The sequence below is a fragment of the Plecotus auritus genome (assembly GCF_963455305.1).
Source record: "Plecotus auritus genome assembly, chromosome: 5".
Taxonomy (NCBI): Eukaryota; Metazoa; Chordata; class Mammalia; order Chiroptera; family Vespertilionidae; genus Plecotus; species Plecotus auritus.
The window spans coordinates 98,822,112-98,843,935 of record NC_137776.1 but is presented as its reverse complement, the minus strand read 5'-3'; the positions used below and the strand labels follow the sequence as shown (position 1 = coordinate 98,843,935).

Here is a 21,824-nt window from a genome sequence, read left to right as displayed (position 1 = left end):
CTCCCGGAACTTAAAAATTTCATAGCAGCGAAGAATCTGATGGTATTTGAGTTTATTTCCAGAATTTATTGTGCACTTTTTAATAAGTTTTTATTCTATCATGTACTAAAATGTTTTATAAATGCAAAGCATAATGCTGTAAAGATTTAATTGACATATAGAAGTATTGATTGAATGAATGTGAAGGTTTGAAATAGGGTATTTCACATCTCAGAAGTTGGCCTGATGAAATCTTTGCTCATGTTTGTCACATACTAAAATACTTTCTTCACTTTGACCAACCGAATTATTTAAACCAGTTGTTTTAATTGGTTTAATTCACTGGAATTGCTGTCACGTATTAAATGAACAGCATGAGTTGTGTGGGGATGCAACATACAAAAAACAAGTATAGAAATTACTGCTGTTATTGTTATAGCTATAGTGGTGTCCTGCAGTCAGGGCTACTCTTTCATGCCAGCTAGTTTGGAGTATGAATACAATTTTGCTATTGATTTTTAAAACTGTGTTATTTTCATAGAAGGTTTGTGTGTTTGTAAACAGACCTGATCCAAGGTCACTGGACAGTGTGGGGAATCAGAATTTAGACATGGCTAGATAAAAATACAGACTGAGGACTAGGGACAAGCTTGGGGTCCAGAGCAAGGAGATTAAAAGCATCAGAGCAGCAGGTTTGTATGAGTTAGAAACTGCCAGAACCAAATGAATCCACAAGATCCCAGGTGATGGAGCAGGGAATGAGCAGGAGGGTGCTGAGGGCAGGTAGAGATAGGAGGTGGGTGAAAGGAGAAAGCTGGTGTGGACACCTCGCTTGGCAGGAGCCCAGCCCTTTCTGTTCTCCACTCCCCTCTTCACACCCAGCCCTGCCACCTGCCTTTTTGTGGCGGGAAGGAGCTGTGGCACCCGAGAGGAGTGGCGCGTCCTGGAAGATTGCCAGGAGGTCCTCCGTGTGGGGTGTTGTCATTACCTCATGATTTCTCGCTTTCCATTGACTTCTTGCTTAGCATAAGAAGTCAAGATCTAGCTTTAAATAAAACCTATCAGCAGATTTAAAATAGATGTGTTTCCTCTTATTATGGTAAAAGAAGAATCTCCCTGAATTTAAGGACAGTTTTGCCATGATGTCACTAGCTATACATTTACTACTTGAGGCTTTGAGGCAACCTAATGTTTTTCTCTATCACATTATAATATAATTGCTATTTGGGAAGCACAAGTGTATGGTTTCACACTACCTCTTTAAAAACATCTTTTCAGGAAGGACAGAATACAGGCCCCCCACCCCTGATCCCAGGCCTAGGGCAGCAGGGAGCACAAGGTCGCATCCCCCCTCTTAACCCTGGACAAGGACCTGGCCCTAACAAAGGTAAATATCTGCTTGCGGGTAAGCGGTGTATTTCACCACCTTTGCGTAAACCTTACATTGAATAGTTTTACTGGTAAGTGTTTGATAGAATGGTCATTTGAACCTCTAGGAAAAACAAGAGCACAGCCACTTCAGGTGATAGTTCTGTCTGATGCTGCTTTCGCCCTTGGCTTTGCTTTAGTAGCCAGAGCCCTGCTCAGGCAGTGAGCTCCTCCGGAGTGGCTGGAGGCCTGTCCGCCTGCAGGGATGGGAGCGCTGCTGTGCCTTCAGCGCACGAGCAGCTGAGAGCTGAAAGCTGAGAGCTGAACTGGGTCATTTTAGATGTTTTGATGGAATAAAGAATTCTGAGATTTCAAGTGTTTTTAATATCACCCCCTTCTCCCTCAAAATTGTGTCAAGTATTGAATTATTTAGCTGGTTGCATTATTCTGCACCACTTGAAAAGAATAGGGCAGTGTACGGACATGCCATGCCTCGGGTGGTTGATAGAACGGAGGACACAGAGATGAGAATTGTCAGTGTTTAGTTAGATGTGGAGCTATTTGGAAATTAAGTGTTAATCTTAGGAGTTGAAAGAGCACACGCTGGGAGCCAGAGCCCTTGTTCCCAAAGGGGTAAGCCCTCCTCCTGCGCCCACTGGAAGAGCTGGAGCAGGGATGTAGAGGCTGCAGGCTGCTGGAGAGTTGGGAGGGCTGGAAGGGAGTGTGGGGAAAGTAGGAGGTACAGTGGTACATTCAGTGGGAGGACAAACTAGAGAGCCTGTGTACCGTGCAGGTGGCTTTTCAAAGAACTTCACTTCTTTTCCTCTTTTTTTTTTTTTTTAATTGGCTAAGCCTACAGCATCCTGTGGTTCATGTTCGGGTTCTTGTGGTTTTATCAGATTAAGAAAAGTCCTTGTCAGCATTTCCAGCCCTAGGATTTTGGGAATTGAAAGCTTGTCTTAAATGTATATGAGATATTAGAGGTAGGGATAAAGGAAGGAATAAAAGAATTAGAATGTTTATTTTAATCCCATCCTATGGAAGTGGTGGCCAACAGGGAAAGTAGAAAGAGAAAGCAAGCATCAAGGACCAGTCTTTGGAATTTGGGGCTGTAAGAAAGAAGAGTCTTTTATCCACAAGGTACAGCGTCAACAACTGAGAGTCACCTCTCTCCCTCTCCCCTGCCCTGTGTCTATCTCTGCCTGTTTCCCTCTCCTTGTTCTTCCCCTCTTCTCTTTCTTTCCTCTTTTCTTTTCTCTTCCTTCCTCCTCTTTTTCCTCCCAGGGACAAAAGGGAGAAGGGAGAGCCGAAAAAGGGGCCCTGCCGTCCCCTGCTAGACTAACCAGTGCTGCCGCCCCATCCCCGGGGGCCACGTCCCTTCTAATTGGTAGTGATGGGTTTCTTTCCTTGGATAAATAGGGTACTTGTAGACAGACAGAGTAATGGGGAGATTAGTATTCATTGGTAAGTCCAAGTGGAATATGCTCAGCTCCTCAGGTCAAAGGTCACAGCCAGTTCCAGCAGCATAGTGTCAGAGAGAAGCTGTCCGTCAGGGATACTGAGAGGTGGGGGCTGTCTTCCATTAGGAGACAGGTCTGAGGCATTTGCAAGGTGAATGAAGAGGCGGGTCGGAAGTGGCTTTCCTGAGCATGATGTGGGGGGAGGGCTGGTTTCACGGAGGGAGGGAGAGAATTCTTCAGATGCTGTATTTTCATACTGAAACTTCCAAGTTTTTTAAATATGTTTGAATGGTGAGGAGGGATTGAAATGGTCAGAAATGTAAGAGGGAAGGACATTGGAAGGGTAGGAATTACGGCTGACTATGATACCTGGAAACATCTTTATTGCCAGGGTGCAGAATGAAAAGAATTTTATTTAAATCCTTAGTTGTTTTAGAGGCAGGAGTGTCCCTTTGCTCTCCACTTTTCAGAAATGTGATTTCATTGTATGTTGACCGAATTAAGTGCTCATTTAAAATGGCCACAGCTGTTCAGGAAAACATCCCTTAGAGGTGGGAGGTGAGCTCAGTTCACCATCAGAAATTCATTGGTCTTTTTCCATTTTTATTCAGTAATTTAATATATTACATGTTCAAATATTTAAAAAAATTTTTGGTGGGTTTCCAAATATTATTCGCAAAGAATGGTGATAATATTATAGAGGAGGGCTATCATTCCTAGAGAGGCAGAAAGAGTGTTCGCATGAACCAGAGCCTGCGTAAAGCGAGGCTGTGTGGCCCCAGGCATTCAGGAGAGAAGCGCCTCCCTGTGCCTTACAGAAGAGTGTGTCCAGAACCAAAGTGTGAGTAATGGTCAAGTGAAATGAGCGAGGGGTTAAAGGAGTGACATCAGAGGTGGCAGCAGGTGGCCCAGTGCCTGGGATGAGCTCTGCAGGCCTTACCAGTGCAGTGTGAAGGCTCTGCTTGGCTGCCTGGCCTGCATGGGAAGAGGGGGCAGGGAGGGGAGCTCAGTCTATTTCTGTGAGGCTGTCTTATGTTTCCTAACTTAATCGCTGTCTTGGAAGGTGGGTGTTGCTAATGCAATTTGAGATGAGTAATTTGCTTTAGGTCGAGTGGCTTAATTAGCGGGTGATGAAGTTGAAATCTGTACCACAAAACCCTAGGTCTTTTCATTATATGATGCCTTGGAGATGGTTGTCTCCTCAGTGTGCTGAGAGCCAGGGAGGGGAGAAACTGAATGAAAGAATGCATCTGAAACATGGTGATGCTGGGTGGGAGCCTGGAAGACCTGGTAAAAGTAGCTTTGTTTCCTGTAGGTGACTCCCGGGGCCCTCCCAACCACCACATGGGCCCGCTGTCTGAGAGGCGGCACGAGCAGAGCAGTGGCCCTGAGCACGGTGCCGACAGGGGGCCATTCCGGGGCGGCCAGGACTGCAGGGGTCCCCCTGACCGACGCGGCCCTCACCCCGACTTTCCTGACGACTTCAGCAGACCAGATGACTTCCACCCTGACAAGCGCTTTGGCCACCGATTACGTGAATTTGAGGGTCGAGGAGGACCTTTACCACAAGAAGAGAAGTGGAGGCGAGGGGGGCCCGGGCCTCCCTTTCCTCCTGATCACAGGGAATTCAGCGAGGGGGATGGCCGGGGCTCAGCCCGGGGCCCGCCAGGGGCATGGGAAGGCCGCAGACCTGGAGACGAGCGATTCCCCCGGGACCCTGAGGACCCACGCTTTCGAGGGCGCAGAGAAGAAAGGTGGGGCAGATCCTCTGTGGGTCTGTGTCTTCTTCCCTGGAGCTTTTTGTCTGTTTTCCCCACAAAGTCTCTTTTTCACTTGTAGCCTATACTCTCCACGTTTTGCATTTAGACTTTTAAAAAAAATGATGCTTTTTAACCTTTATGTGGTTCTTTTTGTCTTTACAAAGTGGAAATCATTTTTTCTTTGCATCTTTTTGGTTGTTTTAAAGTAATGGGAAGATAATTCATACTACAAAGTTTCTTGGAACAGATTAGAAATTTCCAGGTTCTGTGGATTAGAATGATGAAAGAAGAGACAGATATGTAGATGAAGAGTAAAGGAATTGTTCAGTAGACAGTTCTTGTGAAATTGCCTAAAGATCCTAAAATCAAATCAGTGCTGTTAAGATAGTCAAGGTCAGTCTTGAGTGAGCACTCAGCTTGCTTGGGGTAAAATAGGAACACAAGAGCCCGGCCAGCGTGGCTCAGTGGTTGAGCATTGGCCTATGAACCAGAGATCACGATTCCCAGTCAGGGCACATGCCTGGGTTGTGGGCTTGATCCCCAATGGGAGGCGTGAAGGAGGCAGCCGATCAGTGATTCTTTCTTATCATTGATGTTTCTATTTCTCTCTTCTTTTCCCTTCCTCTCTGAAATCAATATTTTTTTAACACAAGAAACATGGAGGGAAACAAAAGAACAAAAAGGGGAAAAAATAAGAGAAATATGGAGGAAAAAAAGAATTAGTGAAATTTCAAGTGAGACTCAGAATAGTCAATGAGGATGGTATTTACTGTGTGCTTGATAACCTTGCTGCTCCAGTGAATGTGAGACCGGTGTCACTGAGCACTTTACAGGTACGGGGCCACACTGAGAGTCAGCAGTTTCTTGACCGTGGAAGGCCCCGCAGGGCCCATGCTGTTCAGCACTCCTGCCTGCTCCACCTCATCTCTCTTCCCATCATAGTTCTCCCTCGTGTTGCTAGGAGGTGACTGAGGTAAGGGCTGGCAATCCCCATCCTCACAGGATGTGTTGGAAAAGGTTGGCTGATAAAGGGCCACAGAGGGTGAAGTAGTGGGTTAAGAAAAGCAGCTATCGGAAGAGCTCCCAGTTTTCATAAGGGCCTTTCTTTATGATAGCCAGGTATTCACTCTGAAGTGGCTTTTTGTCTCTGCAGGCGTCTCATTTCCAATGGCTTTGGCACCAACAGGACTTTTATTGATTTCTTGAATCTCTGCATCTTGTGCAGTTTCAGATTTTACTAAGCCTCAGTTTGTGCTGTGTTTCGTCTAAACTGTGGTGCTGCTCTTTGGAGATGCCCACCTGGCCCCTGTTTCTGGTGTGCGTGCTGCTCCCTCTGCCTGGGACTCGGTTCCCAAATGTTGTGGCTCACTTCAGGTGGACCTCTCTTCCTGTTACACCCAGTCCCTCTGCCCTGCTTTCTATGGCTTTGCAGCACTTAGCACTGTGTGACCCTAGTGCTGTGTTCATTTCTTCCTCTTTGCATCTCTTGGAGCATGGCGCTCCCTGAGGGCAGCGCTCTGCTCACCCACCACTGTGGCCTCAGAGCCTGGAGCAGCATTGGCGTCACAGTAACACGATGAAACGAACCTGTTAGAAAAGGAAGAAGAGGCATTTGAGAGAGGTCAGTTTGTTAGGAGCTCAGGCTGCTGTAACCAAATACCATCCTGCCAGGTATAAGCAACAGAAATTTATTTCCTCACAGTTCTGGAGGCTGAGAGTCCTAGACCAAGACCCAGCAGGATGGTCTCTGGTGACACTTCTCTTCCTGGCTTGCAGACGGCCACCCTCCCTGTCCTCAGCTGGAGGAGAGTGAGCAAGCTCTCCCTGGTGCCTCTTTGCAGGCCACTGAGCCCATCATGAGGGCCCCCATGTCCTCAGTAAACTCTGATGACCTCAAAGGCCCATATCCTAATATCATCACATTTAGGTCTTCAACATATGAATTTGGGGGGGTGGGCACAAATATCTAGACCTTAACAGGAGCTGTTTTCTGATTAGGACAACTTAGATTCTGTTTTCTTGTAATGAGGGCAGTCGCATGATGGTTCCTGGGCAGAGTCCTGCTGCGTTTGGGAGTTCCCCCTGTGCCTCTCGGGACAGTAGTACTCTTTGCTTTTTCTCTTCCTGCTCCGCTCCTCTCCTGGCCAGTTCCACTCTTACCTTCTGCTGTTACTTCAGCCAGTGTGCTGGTCACCCCCCTGTGGGTGCAGGAACATGACTCAGACGTTACCTCAGGCCAGGCTCATCACTGGAAGCTAAAGCCATTGGGGAAACGGTTGTGGGGACAGTCTAGTCTCACAGGCCACAGTCACCCCCAAGCATGTACCTGCAGAGGAGATTGCCTTTGCGCAGTGAGGCGCGGTCCCTCCCACCTGTACATCATAATCCATGAAACAAACAGATGCCACTCAGAAGGGGTAAGGAGTTTGGCCAAGGATGTTTAACTGGAATCTGATCATGAGGGAACAAACAGAAAAGTTCAAATTGTGGGACATACTACAAAACACCTGGGTGACCTTTCAGCAACGACAAGATCATAAAAGATAAACTAGGGAGGGGGGCGTTGTGGATTAAAGGAGACAGAAACAACTACGAGTGACAGTATGTGACATTCATATTTTAAAACAACCATGAAGGACATTTGAGGACAAATGGAGACAGTTGAATGAGACTATAGAATAAATGATATTCCATGTTAGAGTAGTAACAGTATTTTATAGGAGAAACTGTTTTTAGAAGGAACATACTGCTAGTATTCAGGGATGATGCACATGCCAGCAGCTGGTTTTAGAATGATTTAGAAAATGAATCTGGAAACAGGTAGATAAAGAGAAGATAAAGCTCCTGTGTAAAACCTTAAGAACTGATTAATCTAGGTGATGGATGTATGGGCTTGTTCTATTTTTTCAACTTAACTGTAAATTGGAAAATTTTCAAAGTTAAATGGAGCAAAAGATAATAGAATGGAGACTCAAGAAAAAGCAGAAGGCCTGGCCCTGAAGGAAGTCCCGGGAGGTGGCTTCTGGGGACCAGCCCATGCCCTTGCCGCCTTCTGACCCTTCTTGCTGCCTGGAGCCTCCTGGCTCACGCGCCCTTGCCGCCTTCTGACCCTTCTTGCTGCCTGGGGCCTCCTGGCTCACGCGCCCTTCCCGCTTGCAGGCCCATGTTCTGCTGCCCCACAGCTTCAGCAGCACTCGCGCTGACTGACTGCCAGTCCAGAACCTGAGGGAGGGAAACTGTCCACCGGCCGGGACAACAGCCTGCCCATGAGCCGATGTCTGCTGTCACCCGTCTGCTGTGGAGTGGGGCTGTGGGTGACGACAATAGTCACCCCTTTGTAGAAACTGGAATGGGGGCCAGGGCAGATGCCCCCAAATAGGTCTCTTACAGTTGGCAGGCATGGGTCCACACACTCCTTTTTTCCTGATTATATGTGTGTTAATTATTCATTACAGAAATTTCAATGATAATGAGAAGTATTTGGGAGCAATGGTAAAGAGCCTGGGCTGAGGGGCAAGATCGGCTGAGTTCAAACCTGAGCGCTATGTGTATCCTTAAATCAATGACTTAATCTCTCTGTGCCTCAGTGTTCTCATGGGTAGAGTAGTCAGTCATAGTACCAGCTTCATGGAGTTGTTATGAGGGTGGAATGAAATGAATAATGTAAAGCACTTGGCATTAAAAAATGCTCACTTATATTATTCCTCAAAGCCTAAAAAAATTAAAATAATTCTACATTCTGATATGTTTACTTCCTGCCTGCTTTTGCTTGTAATATTGGGATTGTGAAATGTGTACTTTTAAAAATGCACAGTTTTACTTTTTCTCCCATTTAATGTTGTATCCTGTCTTTTTATATCATATGTTTCCTTGGAACGTGAACGTAGAGCTGTCAGGTCCATATTGATGAGGTGACAGTCTGCTGTTTTCCTCACAGCTTCAGGAGAGGAGCCCCCCCGAGACACGAAGGCCGGGCTCCCCCCCGAGGAAGGGATGGCTTTCCTGGTCCTGAAGACTTCGGTCCAGAGGAGAGCTTTGATGCTTCTGAGGAAGCTGCCCGTGGAAGAGACCTCCGGGGCAGAGGTCGGGGTGCCCCACGAGGTATGTGCTGAGGACACTGGCTCCGTGGAGGGCAGGGGTGTGGTCAGAGCTGGGAACACACCTGAAATAGCACGTGAGTGTGGTGTTTTGTTCCTTTGTGTAGGAGGAAGGAAGGGTCTACTTCCCACTCCTGATGAATTCCCTCGCTTTGAAGGAGGTCGGAAACCAGACTCCTGGGATGGAAGTCGAGAGCCAGGTAAGGCAGGAGACTGCCTGGGGCTGTGGTGACTCCAGGCAGCAGTTCCTGGACCTGGGGGGCCCGAGACCCTCCAGGACCCCCAGGTTCTCTCTCTTCCAACTGGCATCACCACCGGAGGCTGGATTGTTTTCACACCTCCAGCCAGCAGCCTCTCACGAGCAGAGATAGAGGGCAGAGACAACTGGAGGAATGGCTTTCTTCCCGTGAGCCGGGCATTTCTGCAGGGATTGGCCCAGATACAAAACAGTAGCACTCTTTTCACTTCATTGTTTTGTTTTTGGAAAAGTTAGTTAAGCAAATTAAAGTTTTCTCCATCTTAATTGCTAATATGGCAAATATTGTTAGCTGTAACTCTCAAAAATGAAATCTCCCTTTGGAGTCCCCAGAAATATTTGACTGTAAAAGATATCCTGAGACTTAAAAGTTTGAGATCCACTTTTCTGGACCTTACCTGCCTCTTAATTTAGGTGGTAGGTTGATTTCTGATCTTGACCTTTCATATGTGTACTCATGGTGTGTTTCTTGCATGAGTGAATGTTGGTTCTCACATTGTTACTAATTCTTAACAGCATAATTTCCGTCTGCTGTTGGTCATATTCTATCTAATAAAAGAGTAATATGCAAATTGACTGTCACTCCAACACAAGATGGCTGCCCCCATGTGGACACAAGATGGCCACCACAAGATGGCCAGCAAGGGAGGGCAGTTGTGGGCGATCAGGCCAGCAGGGGAGGGCAGTTGGGAGGGACCAGGCTTGCAGGGGAGGGCAGTTAGGGGTGACCAGGCCGGCAGAGGAGGGAAGTTGGGGGTGACTGGGCCTGCAGGGAAGGGCATTTGGGGGGGACCCAGGCCTGCAGGGGAGGGCAGTTGGGGGTGACCAGGCCTACAGCGGAGGGCAGTTAGGGGTGACCAGGCCTGCAGAGGAGGGCAGTTAGGGGCAAACAGGCTGGCAGGGGAGCAATTAGGCATCAATCAGGCTGGCAGGCAGAGTGGTTAGGGGCAATCAGGAAGGCAGGCAGGCGAGCAGTTGGGAGCCAGCAGTCCTGGATTGTGAGAGGGATGTCTGACTGCCCGTTTAGGCCTGACCCTGCACCCAGATTGGAGAGGGTGCAGGCTTGGCTGAGGGACACACACCCCGTGCATGAATTTCGTGCATCGGACCTCCCTAGTTGTAATATAATGAGATTGTCCGTCCGTGTTTCTGTTTCAGGGCCAGGTCACGAACATTTCCGTGATGCTCCCCGCCCTGACCATCCCCCTCATGACGGTCATTCCCCAGCTGGCAGAGAGCGCTCCTCTTCTCTCCAAGGCATGGACATGGCATCCCTGCCACCTCGAAAGCGCCCCTGGCATGATGGGCCAGGGACCTCTGAGCACAGAGAAATGGAAGCCCCCGGGGGTCCTTCAGAGGATCGAGGAGGCAAAGGTAAGTGGAGGCCAGTTTCCGGTTCTGGGAGCTGTGGATGCCACAGCTTGCCAAGAAGGCTGCAGGGGCCTCTGGAGGCCTCATTTCCAGGCAGCCCTTCCTAGGGAATGCCTGTTTCCTCTGCCCCTGCCAGGGCACCGTGCTACCCTCCAGGGCTTAGGCTGCGGGAAGGCACATGTTCCCCAATGTGGAGCAAATGCAGTTTGCTGGGGCTCACTCCTCAGCCAGTCGGCGCTCTCACTCAGGATTGCACGTTCGCCTTCTGCACAGGTCTCCACTTGCTTGCAAGAATCTCTGCTTTGCCCCGGCTGGTGTTGCTCAGTTGGTTGGGCATCGTCCTGTGCACCAGAAGGTCATGGTTCAATTCCCAGTCAGGGCACATGCCTGGGGAGTGTGCAGGAGGCAGCTGATTGACATTTTGCTTTCACATTGATGTTTCTCTCTCTCCCTCTCCCTTTCTCTCTTCTCTCAAAATTCTTAAAAAAAAAAAAAAGAATCTCTGCTTTATTCAAGTTCAGCTCTTTGTCAGGGTGCCCAGCACTGTCACTGTTGGTGGTGCTTTCTGCACTGATGCCTGCTTGGAACCCTGGAGCTCTCCGCAGTGTGTGGTGGGTGGACTGGTCTTCTCCCAGGCTCCGGTGTTTCAGCGGACAGTCACACTCCAGTGTTTCACCGGTGTGCCCACAGTCACAAAGACTTTGGGGAATATGGTCTGGAAGGGGTTGTTTTCAAGTGGGGGCATTAAGATTATTTCTATAACTTTTGGATCTTTATTATTACTATTTTAAAAATGTTTTTATTGATTTCAGGGAGGAAGGGAGAGGGAGAGAGAGAGAAACATCAATTATGTGAACTGACTGGGAATCAAACTCTGACCTCCTGGTTCATAGGTCAACGCTCAACCACTGAGCCACCCAGTCGGGCTGGATCTTTGTTTTTGATGCAGCACTAACATTTAGCTAGGGCAGGAGCCACCAAATGCTAACGACAGCTCTGGTCTCAGGTTAGACGGGGCTGTGGTAGGGGGTGTGGTGTGGAGGCTGCTGGAAAGACTGCCATGTGCTCCCATTTGTGCTCCACACCCCAGGTAACCTGCCTCCCTGACAAAGTTCTGGCTTTTGTTCTTGACAGTTGTTTGGCCCTTCTCCGAGCAAACCCCTCAGCACGTGACTCATGCCCACCAGATCTCCCCATCTCAGCACACACTTTGCTGCTGGTCGGCATGGGCACTCAGGACATTGTTTCGGTTCTTGGTCGAGGCTGTGTGGCTAGTGTAAAAATTATATCCCAGTTGACAGCTCTTTGCCCTTGCGCCTCTGTGGGGCTGGGCTGCGCTTTGTAAGAAAAGAAGCTAAAATTACTTCTTTGGCTAACTTTCCTAACCTCTTTGTCTTGTCTGGACTCAGTTCCATTAAAAAATTTAAGGCAAAATGAGTTGTCAATAATCTTCTGATAATGCATTATGGGAGAGATGGCCAAATCCTAGCATCTCATGAGAAAAAAAATTTTAAATCAGAATTTTAGTGATATCTAAGTTTGTGTGTACAAGACTAGAACAAATAGAACTATCCCTGGGAGAAATCATTCTAAAAACTAGTATTTTTCTTTCTACGCTTTTGTTTTTCAAGGAATATTTTATTTCACTCTTTAAAAGGAAATCAAAAGTGCCACATAGCTGTGGGCTAACCCTAGTGAACACTTGTTCTAGGTAAGCATTTGTAATCACCTTCACCGCAGGTGCTTCCCGAGTTAGGTCAGTGCTATGCAGACTTGCCCTCAGAATAGCCCTGTGGCACAGGAGGGTGTAGGTACTGTGGACCGGTGACATGGCCTGGCATGCTCATGACCCCCAGAAGGTGCTCTTTGTCCCCTGGCCTCCCGTTGTCTCTGTCACACAGCCTTGTGGAACGTGTCTAGCTGATGTGGAGGGGCCTGGCCACAAGCCAGACTGGGAATGAGACAGTGATCAAGAAGAGGGTAGAGGCACAACCCTTAGTGCACTGAATGCTCATGTCCTTAGAGCTGTTTTAAAGAAAGACCCAGAAGTATTGTACTGTCATCACAGAGTAAAAGTTTGTACCAGGAGTTACTAGTAGTCTCTGATATTAAAAAGTCACATGTCAAATCAATGTTTCATTTTAGGCCGAGGGGGCCCAGGACCTTCCCAAAGAGTGCCAAAGTCTGGGCGTTCCAGCTCCTTGGATGGAGACCACCATGATGGATACCACAGAGATGAACCTTTTGGGGGCCCTCAAGGCAGTGGTACTCCTTCCAGAGGGGTCCGGAGTAGCAGTAACTGGAGTAGAGGGAGTAACATGAACTCTGGTCCGCCACGGCGAGGAGCTTCAAGGGGTGGTGGAAGGGGCCGGTAGAAGTTGGGGTTGAGTACCCCTCGGCCTCTCTGGACAGTATTTAACAACTTCTCTTGGACTCACCAAGAGAAACAAAAGGAAGCCTGCACCTTGTCGCCCTGAACTCTTCTGGGGCAGCTGAATTCCCGGAGACCCGAGGTCTTCAGGGTGAAGAGACTGCTGCTGGCCCCGAGCAGCTGCCTTGTCTTGTCCTGTCCACCTCACTGCCCAGCCTCCTGCATTGTTTTGTGAGATAAACGCTGGAATTTTTTTTTAAGTGTCGCGAGACAAGGAGCACCTCCTCAAAATTAAGTTTATGTTCAATTGGAAATTTGTTTCTATATGTACAGTTTGTCAGAGAAAAAACATTAAGTTGTTTTTGTATGAATACAGAATGTGATTTATGCAAGAATTAACAGAAAAGAACTGGTTGTGATGTGCTTGCCTTAAGGAAACCCTGAGTTTCCATGTATCCAGTCTGTGGAGGGCGTACAGTTAGTGCTTATCCTTGTAAGCACACTTGATGGAGCCGCTGTAAGTCTCTAAATTAGTTTCACCTGTGAACTTGGTTTTTAAATTCTCATCCAGCCATTCTGTTATACTTATTTTTGTAATAGAGTGAGAAATACCTTAAAACTATAACATACATTGAAGTAGATTCAAAGACTTGTATTCTGGCAGATGGAAAATTATACTAGGAAGAGAAAATACTCTCATTATCCAAGTAGGGGTTCTCCCTTGGGTGCATCTCCTAATAATCACCTTAGACTTGAAATGCCTTGTTTCCGACTAGAGGAACTTGATGTAAGCCAGAAATTAACTACATGTGTCTTTTTGATGACTGTAAATCATTTCACAAATTGTTTAAGTTGAAAAGAATGGACCAAAATGTCTAAAACAACTTTGTAAAACTTCAACAATTGCTTTCTCTTCCATACCAGCGTTTATAAGGCTGAGGATAGTCCTAACTTAAAGCCAGGAAGTTTATTGTCTACAACAAATTTCTTTAGTTTTAAATGTTACATTTGGCCCCATTTGGAATGGATGCCAAAGTTTAGTTTTGAAAGGGCTCCATAATACTTTCTATACTGGCCCTTACTTTGTTTTTATAAGAGGTAAAGTTTTTATTGGAGTTTGGCATTGGAGAAAAGTTTTCTGGGCAAACTTTTAGTGGTGCTGTAAGTCTTAGTAGCTGCTTAGAAACTCCCTTTTCTAAGGGATAGTTTAACAGCATATGCAAAAAAATGTAAAAGCTGTAATTTCTGCAGAGTGAGAAAATGGCAGTCACCCATTCAGGGTATCAGAATTGTTAAGGTGTAAGTGGATAATTTTCTCTTATTTATCAGCACCTCAGGCAAACATGACTGGGTGCTCAAGACTGCTTTAGGTTTGTGGATATTCTTTGTCCTCCACTGGTCTATATCAATTCTGAGAAGCAGAAAAGGGATTCTGTCTTTTTCTGAGAATATGGTAAAAAACTTTGTAACATTTTAGGCTTTTTAACTTTTAAACACAGTACCTCAGTAAGCAGAATAGGAGATCACATTTAAGAAAAGTTTTTATTGAGTTCAGAGAGAGGAAGGAAAAGGAGAGAGGGATAGAAACATCAATGTTGAGAATCATTGATCTGCTGCCTTCTACACACCTGCCACTGGGGATCAAACCTGCAACCAGGGCATGTGCCCTGACCAGAGTCAAACCTTGACCTGCTTCATGGATTGGTGCTCAACCACTGAGTCACACCAGCCAGGCCAGATCAAATTTTGAGTATGAATTCAATTAGAAAAAAGTGAAGTCTCTACATTATATATTTATGAAATCCTTAGGAGATACATATATACATTTTAAAGCATCAGTATTGAAATACGTTGTGCTTTGAATTTTATAAAAGCTAGATTTTCAGTGTTGAATTCTTGAGAAAATGTTGGGAAAGCAATATTTACAAAAACCATCATAAAAATGTGCTAATTATGGTAAAATCTTCAGTTGTGAAAATTCTAGAGAAATTTAGAATTAGAGATTTAACTAGCAGGTAGTAAGAGCAGCCGGGGCACAAGATTTTCCAGTTAAAAAAAATAAATCACTCCCTGAAAACTGCATTTGCTTTTACACTTGAGGTAGGTAAAACTGTTTACTGGTCCAGGAAAGAAGCATTATCTTAACAGAAGACTGTGGGAAGGGGGTGTCTGTAAGCCTCCTGTGGATGCATCACTAGAGTCACTTCTTGTGGCAGGAGCATTCCTCAGGACCTAAGAATATGGAGGTTGAGTTGGAAGAAGAGGCAGTGCTCGCCTGCTACCTGACACCTGTTTAGGCAACAGGAACCCAGCCCCAGAGAACAACTTTCAAACTGCATCCCATGCACCTTCGTACACAGGAATCCAGAGGCTCTAGGAACAGCCATTCCTGGGCCCCACCCTGAGATTGAGTGAAGTGATCTGAAGTTTGGCTCTTCAAGTAACTCTGATGTCAACTGAGAACCGCCGAAATACTTTTAACATTCTAAATACATTTCACTTTTTGGCAATAAGGTGTGCAATCAAGTCATAGAAAACATGCTGAACCTAAAAGGAAAACTCAGATATGAAAAGCATCGTACATTGCATTAGGATTGGCCTACAAGTCGCTTCAAAAGCAGATAAAAAAAAGATGATACTTGACTGTAGTTTCCATCAAATATGGGAGCTCTGGTTGTAGAATTCTCAGGAGTCCCTTGTCTCAGTTCTGTCCAGAGACCTCTCAGAGCACTAACCTGCGCTTCCTGGACACCAGGATTCTTGGGGCAGAACATGTCCATGTAAGGCCAGTCGCTTGCTTTTGGCATCAATACAGATTTTTACTGTTTTTATTGCCTGGGCCTGGCTCAGCAGCTGGACTCCCAGTCAGGGCACTGGCCTAGGTGTGGGCTCATCCCCAGTGGCAGGCGTGCAGGAGGCAGTCGGTCAATGATCCTCTCATCATGGATGCTTTTCTCTCTTCCTCTCTGAAATCAATTTTTAAAACAAGTTTTTACTGATCAAACCGTGGTCTCTTGACTCTCAACCACTGAGCACACCGGCCGGGCATCAATGCAGATTTTCAGGTCCATTGCTTTCCTCAAACCTCATAAAGCACATTTATAATTTCAATAAAAAAAATAAAAATAAAAAACGAAGTGAACCCTCGTAAATACTTAAAAATGTCCGGTGGCTAAGTTTAATGTTTAAACTGATCCCTTTATGGATCCACTCATATTGAAGAATGAGGGTAAATAATTTTCAAGAGTCGAGTATGGCAGCTAAACGACACCTGCCCCTGGGTTTCTAAGAGGTAAGAGGAGTCTGAGAAATGTCACACGGGCAGCGAATTAAGAACATTTTCCTGCTGAGGTCACGGAGGACCACGCTCAGCGCAAAGGCAGTCCATCAGCGTTTCCCGGCACATCCACTCGGCTCCAGCCCCGCGGTGGACAGGAGCTGAGGGTCCTCCCGACCCGCTGGCGTCCATCTCAGCTGCTCCAAGTCCATAGCCTGGCGGGCGCGAGGCAGTCCTGGCGCGGGCGGCCCGCTCTCCGACGGCGACGCCCGGCCCCTACACCGGCAGCGCTTGGACGAGGCGAGCGCCCGGGCCCCACCGCCCGAGCGCCAGGCGAAGCGCGGGGACGGCGCCTCGCGGGAGCAGCGCCACCAGCGCGGCCAGCAGCGCGGCCACCTGCGCGCAGGCGCCCAGCGCTGTGAGCCACGTGCTGCGTAAGCCCAGCGCCGCGTACAGCGTGACCCCCAGCGCCGCAGCGTAGAGCAGCGCGGGCCGTGACAGCACCTCCTCGCCGCGCAACAGACGCCCGCATGCCGCGCCGCCCCGCAGGATCGCGCCCCCCGCCAGCGCCAGCGCCGAGCCCAGCGACCAGAGCAGCGCGAACTTGCGGGCGCGCAGCAGCAGCACGGGCGCGTAGAGCGCGGCTAGGCCGAAGCAGAGCGCGGCCAGCAGCAGGCACGCGCCGGCCGCCACCAGCCGCTGCGCGCGCGTCACGGTCGGCAGGACCGCCGGGCTCGCTTCCGGCTCCGCGGGGCTCCGCGCCCACGCCCAGCGCAGGCCCGCGCGGCCCAGCCACGCCCCCGCCGTGGGTTCCTCTGCTGTTCCCGCGGCGAGCAGCGGCTCGGCGGCCGCCCCGCCGGCTTTCCCCTGCGCCAGGTACTCCTGCAGCTCGCAATGGACACCCGCCATCTCGGGGCGAGAGCGCCGTCCTTGTCCTCCGAGGCTGACGGAAGCGGCTCTCCCACCGACTGCAGTCCGTCGGCGGCTGCGCTGGGGCGGAGCCTGCGGCTGCGCGGGAAGGAGGCGGGGCCGGCTCAGCTGCGTCTCCGCCTCCGGCATTCACCCGGCGCCGGCGCCCTGGCGCCCTGCGGTCGGGACCTGTCCTGTCCACATTCACAATTAGCTACCGGCGGGGGTTGGTGTGGGTACGTGAGCGCCTCTTGTGATGGGACTGTTGGTGTCTTACTTTTTAATATAAATTTAAAGATCTAATTGACCTGTTGAACGATTTGTGAGTTGGGCGCATGTGTCTCTACTGTGTGTTTTGACCTCATGGATGCCAGGATCCCGGGTGCGGTGTGCTGTGTAGTTTCACAAGAGGTCACAGTTGGGGAAATTGAAATTGGATAAATTGAAATACACGGGGATCGATGTGTTTCTAAAACTGCATGCTAATCTGCAATGACCTTAATAAACTTTTAAGAAGTTTAGACAGGCACGATTGAAAACTCTATATAAACTGTCACAAGCTACAGGGGAGTCCGTTGTAAGTTTGAGGTAAGTTGTATTTATGCGCAAGCCCAGCCAGAGGCCAAGCAATAAATTCTTTGGCTTGAGGAAGTAGAAAGAGTCATTTTAAAAATATATAATACATATTTTATTGATTTCAGAGAGGAAAGGAGAGGGAGAGAGAGAGAGAAACATCAATGATGAGAGGGAATCATTGATTGGCTGCCTCCTGCTCGCCCCATATGGGATCAAGCCTGACCGGGATTTCCTGGTTCATAGGTTCTACCACTGAGCCATCCAGCTGGGCAAGATTCTTGAGGAATGTTTACTGGTAGGAAATAAGTTTCATACTCTAAATTAGACATGGAAATCATTTTCTAATTCTTAAGTTTTGTTTTCCTGAGGGTGCATGTGTGAAAGTCTCCATTTTGTATTCTCTGGTTCCATTTTAGATTGAAATCCTTTCACACTTGATAATAATTGTGATCATCACCTACCGTGGGAATTCAAAGCAGGATCTTGAGATTTGTACACCCATGTTCATAGCAGCATTATTAATGATAGCCCAAAACTGGAATGGACCCAAGAGTCTATCTACAGATGAATGAATAGTGGTATCTACACTAATAAAAGAGAATCATGCAAATTGACCCTACCTCTGCTGTGCCCACAAGCCACGCCCACCACCCAATCAGGAGCGAGTATGCAAATTAACCCAACCAAGATGGTTGCACCCACGGAGCGAGCAGGAGGCTTGGGTTTCCCATGGCCATGGAGGAAGCCAAGCTTCCTGGCCTGCCCTGGCCTCTGCTTGGGGGGGGCGTGGCCGGCCTGCAAACTACCACAGGCCCCTCGCCCAGGCCACCCCTGCCCCAAGGGAATTCCCACCCTGATCTGGGACACCCTTCAGGGCAAACCAGCTGGCGCCCACCCGTGCACCAGGCCTCTATTCTATCTAATAAAAGAGTAATATGCAAATTGATCATCACTCCAACACACAAGATGGCTGCCCCTATGTGGTCAAAGATGGTTGCCCTCATGTGGACACAACATGGCCAGCAGGAGAGGGCAGTTGGGAGGGACCAGGCCTGAAAGGGAGGGCAGTTGGGGGCGATCAAGCCTGCAGGGGAGGGCAGTTAGGGGTGGGACCAGGCCAGCAGAGGAGGGAAGTTGGGGGCGACTGGGCCTGCAGGGAAGGGCAGTTGTGGGGGACCCAGGCCTGCAGGGGAGAGCAGTTGGAGGGGACCAGGCCTGCAGGGGCGGGCAGTTGGGGGAGACTAGGCCTGCATGGGAGGGCAGTTAGGGGTGACCAGGTCAGCAGGGGAGGGCAGTTAGGGGCGACCAGGCTGGCAAGGGAGGGCAGTTAGGCATCAATCAGGCTGGCAGGGGAGTGGTTAGGGGGTGATCAGGCTGTCAGGCAGAAGTTGTTAGGGGCAATCAGGAAGGCAGGCAGGCCAGCAACTGGGAGCCAGCAGTCCTGGATTGTGAGAGGGATGTCCGACTGCCTACTGGGATCGGGCCTAAATGGGCAGTTGGACATCCCTCGAGGGGTCCCAGATTGGAGAGGGTGCAGGCTGGGCTGAGGGATACCCCCCCCCATGCATTAATTTTGTGCACTGGGCCTCTAGTCCTATATAATAAAAGGCTAATATGAAAATTGTCCCTTCCGGAGTTCCACCCACTGGGAGTTCAGCCTATGGGGCTGTGTGGAATGAGGGAAGGCCCCGGCCGGCAACTGGCAGCCAGAGAAAGGAAGGTCCCGATCAGCCCTGATCACCAGCCAGGCCTAGGGACCCTACCCATCTAGGGACCCTACCCATGCATGAATTTCATGCACTGGGCCTCATATATATATATATATATGAGGCCCAGTGCAGGAAATCGTGTGCAGGTAGGGTCCATAGGCCTAGCCTGCAATCAGAGCTGCCATCTGCCTGCTTGCCAGTCCCCAGTCCGGCCCCACCGCCGCCCACCCCGGTTCCCTGTGGTTCCCCATTCACCATCCAGCGATCAGAGCCTGCGGGCTGTGGGGAGGGACCAAGAGGTCTGCCTTCCACCTGCTTGCCAGTCCCCAGTCCCAACCTGCCGCCACTCACCCCGGTTCCCCACCACCTACCCCAGTTCCCTGTTGGCCATCCAGGGATTGGAGCCTGCGGGCTGGGAGAAGGACCGAGAGGTGGTCAATGCACCTTATAGTGACTGGTCTATCGGTCATTCTGGTCGTTAAGCCACAATGGAATATGATTCAGTGTTAAAAAGGAAAGAAATTCTGACTTACATGAATGCACCTTGAGGACATAGGATACTAAGTGAAATAGGTTAGTCAAAAAAGGTGAATACTGTGATTCCACTTATGTGAGGTCAAATCATAGAGACAGAAAGCAGAATGGTGGTACATAAATTATATTACCTAATTATTTATATAGCTGTGAGATGGAAAACACAGGTTCTGGGATGGTAGATAACCTACCCAAGATCACCAGAAAATTGGGGTGCTAGGGCAGGGTTGTGAATTTTTGTTTTTAATCTTGTGAGCTGCACTTTATATGAAGAGGGCTTCCCTGGAAATAGTATTATATAAAGCCAGAAATCTGCTTTGTTCTGGTTCTGGCACTGATAGAAGGACATAATAAAGTCCTTGACCCTGTCCCTTCAGCTACTGCAACAAAATTCAAAGAGTCTATAAACTTGATGCCTCTATTTGCCTCCATTGTCCCTTGAACCTACTTCATTCCATGTGCCAGCAAAACTGTTCATGACAAAGTTACCAACTACTCCTTTTGCCTCGTCCAAGGAAGGTTCCCTTACCTTCCTTCAATTTCCAGGAACATCTCACACAGCTGCTCACTCCCTTTTTAAGCCCAGCACAGGGCCTCCAGGACAGCACTTAGAACGAGTTGTACCGTCTCCAATCTTCCTTGTTTGCTCTTTTTCTTAACTCCCAGGGCATTGCTGCTTCTTTCTTTTCCCCTTGGTACTGGAGAGAATAATATAAATGGAGCCACTTTAGATTGGAGTTGGAGCTGCCATCCCAGAGGAACTGCCTTGCATGTCTTAATCCTCAAACCTTTGGAATGTTCAAATGGCAAAATGTCCCTTTGAACTGGGCCTAAAGCAGCACTGTATCCCAAGGAACTGTTCAAAGATAACAAGAAAGCGGAAATTATGACCTCCAGACTGGAAATCAAAAACATTTTCAGAATTAGCACCACTATGTTAGCTCATCTGCACTGATAGAAATGCCTTCCTTGTGTTGATGATGTATTTGATGCAATTGTCTTTCTTTTCTCATAAATGCCTCCTGTCTTTGTCTCCTGATTGGAACACTTTGAGATTCTGCCTAGATCAATGCTAGCCATTCTTTTGGATCTCAAAGAAATGCTTGCTGAGTCTCACTTTGGTCTTTAGTTTTCAGCTTAACAACATATCTGGCATCAGGTGTGGGGTGTAAAGTGGCTTCACCTTCATGGACTGGCGTTCCCTGGGGCAGGGTACAGTACCTAGAGAGCCTGTTTTGTGCTCACTGCTTCCACATACTGCTCATGAAGCCCACTTAGGGTCAGATTTTGCTCCTTTTGGTTGAGGTTAAATGCCTGTATTTAAGATCTGTAGGGGTTTTCACCGCAAGGGTAGTGGTGGGGGGCGGTGATTGTCCCATGCCAGCATGAGGCTGCTGTGCAGGAGTTTTCTACCATAGAGATATTTCTCCCCCCACCCCAGGAGGAAACCGTCACCTATGGAAGGTTTCCTGGAAGGTGAGGAGCTTGCTGCTGCATGAGAAAAATAAGTCCCCCTCTCCCCCTTAGGACTTTTCATGGGGGGTTGGGGTGAGAAGCTCACAGGAGTTTTACCCCGGTGGGTGAGTGCTCATTCAGGTTTTTGTTTGTTTGTGTCCTTGTCTTGTTTCTGTTGTTCCTTGTTATTCTGTTGTTATGTTGTCATAAGAAAGATATTCCAGAGGAGAGGACACAGGCATAAATCCTAAAACTAATCTGCAGATCTCATCAGACCAGCTTCTATGTAAACAAATTACCTGAGCCTTTCAATAAACATCTTTTATTATTTTTTTGGGGCGGGTCTGGCCATGACCACTTTCAGGGAAATTAATAATATGGGACCCCCCACTCTCCAAAAGTTCCTCAAAAAAGTTCCTTCTTTGTGAACTCCAGCTAGTTATATGTACAAACATTTTGGTTCTTCCTCTTGAGCCTTTTTTAGTAAAATCAACCAACTTAATCAAAATAATTTAAAACTCTACTAGCCATTCAGGAAAATCTTCTCAAGAACTGCTCCCAACCCCACCACCTTAAAGGAGGGAATCTAAACCTCTTGGGGACCATGGAATGCATTCTTTGATTGACAAGCAGAGGCTTCTAAAAGACAAAATGACTTCTCTCAAAGGATCCCAAAGGAAACTGGTCTACATAAGAGAAAAT

At 48.2% G+C, this 21,824-nt stretch overlaps 2 protein-coding genes across 8 annotated transcripts in view; one reads left to right on the top strand and one right to left on the bottom strand.

Moving 5' to 3' along the window:
* WDR33 (WD repeat domain 33) overlaps nucleotides 1–15,771 on the top strand; it is a 109,261-nt gene extending 93,490 nt beyond the window's left edge. For 5 of the 7 annotated variants that reach the window (XM_080667199.1, XM_080667198.1, XM_080667201.1 and 2 more), the window contains 6 exons: nucleotides 1,258–1,366; nucleotides 4,123–4,561; nucleotides 8,505–8,668; nucleotides 8,772–8,864; nucleotides 10,079–10,294; nucleotides 12,437–15,771. In XM_080667199.1, the coding sequence (XP_080523325.1) occupies nucleotides 1,258–1,366; nucleotides 4,123–4,561; nucleotides 8,505–8,668; nucleotides 8,772–8,864; nucleotides 10,079–10,294; nucleotides 12,437–12,666 (1,251 nt within the window). In that variant the 3' untranslated portion in view covers nucleotides 12,667–15,771. The remainder of the gene's footprint in view (nucleotides 1–1,257; nucleotides 1,367–4,122; nucleotides 4,562–8,504; nucleotides 8,669–8,771; nucleotides 8,865–10,078; nucleotides 10,295–12,436) is intronic. The other 2 variants (XM_080667203.1, XM_080667204.1) reach the window with 2 other exon arrangements.
* Nucleotides 15,760–17,362, bottom strand: SFT2D3 (SFT2 domain containing 3). Its single transcript, XM_080667206.1, has one exon. The coding sequence runs from the start codon at nucleotides 16,996–16,998 to the stop codon at nucleotides 16,216–16,218; it is 783 nt and encodes a 260-aa protein (XP_080523332.1). The 5' UTR covers nucleotides 16,999–17,362; the 3' UTR covers nucleotides 15,760–16,215.
* Nucleotides 17,363–21,824: the final 4,462 nt, after the last annotated feature.

Excerpts from the sequence above, each read along its gene's own strand:
- SFT2D3 (XM_080667206.1), bottom strand. The coding sequence starts at position 16,998 with ATGCCGGAGGCGGAGACGCAGCTGAGCCGGCCCCGCCTCCTTCCCGCG.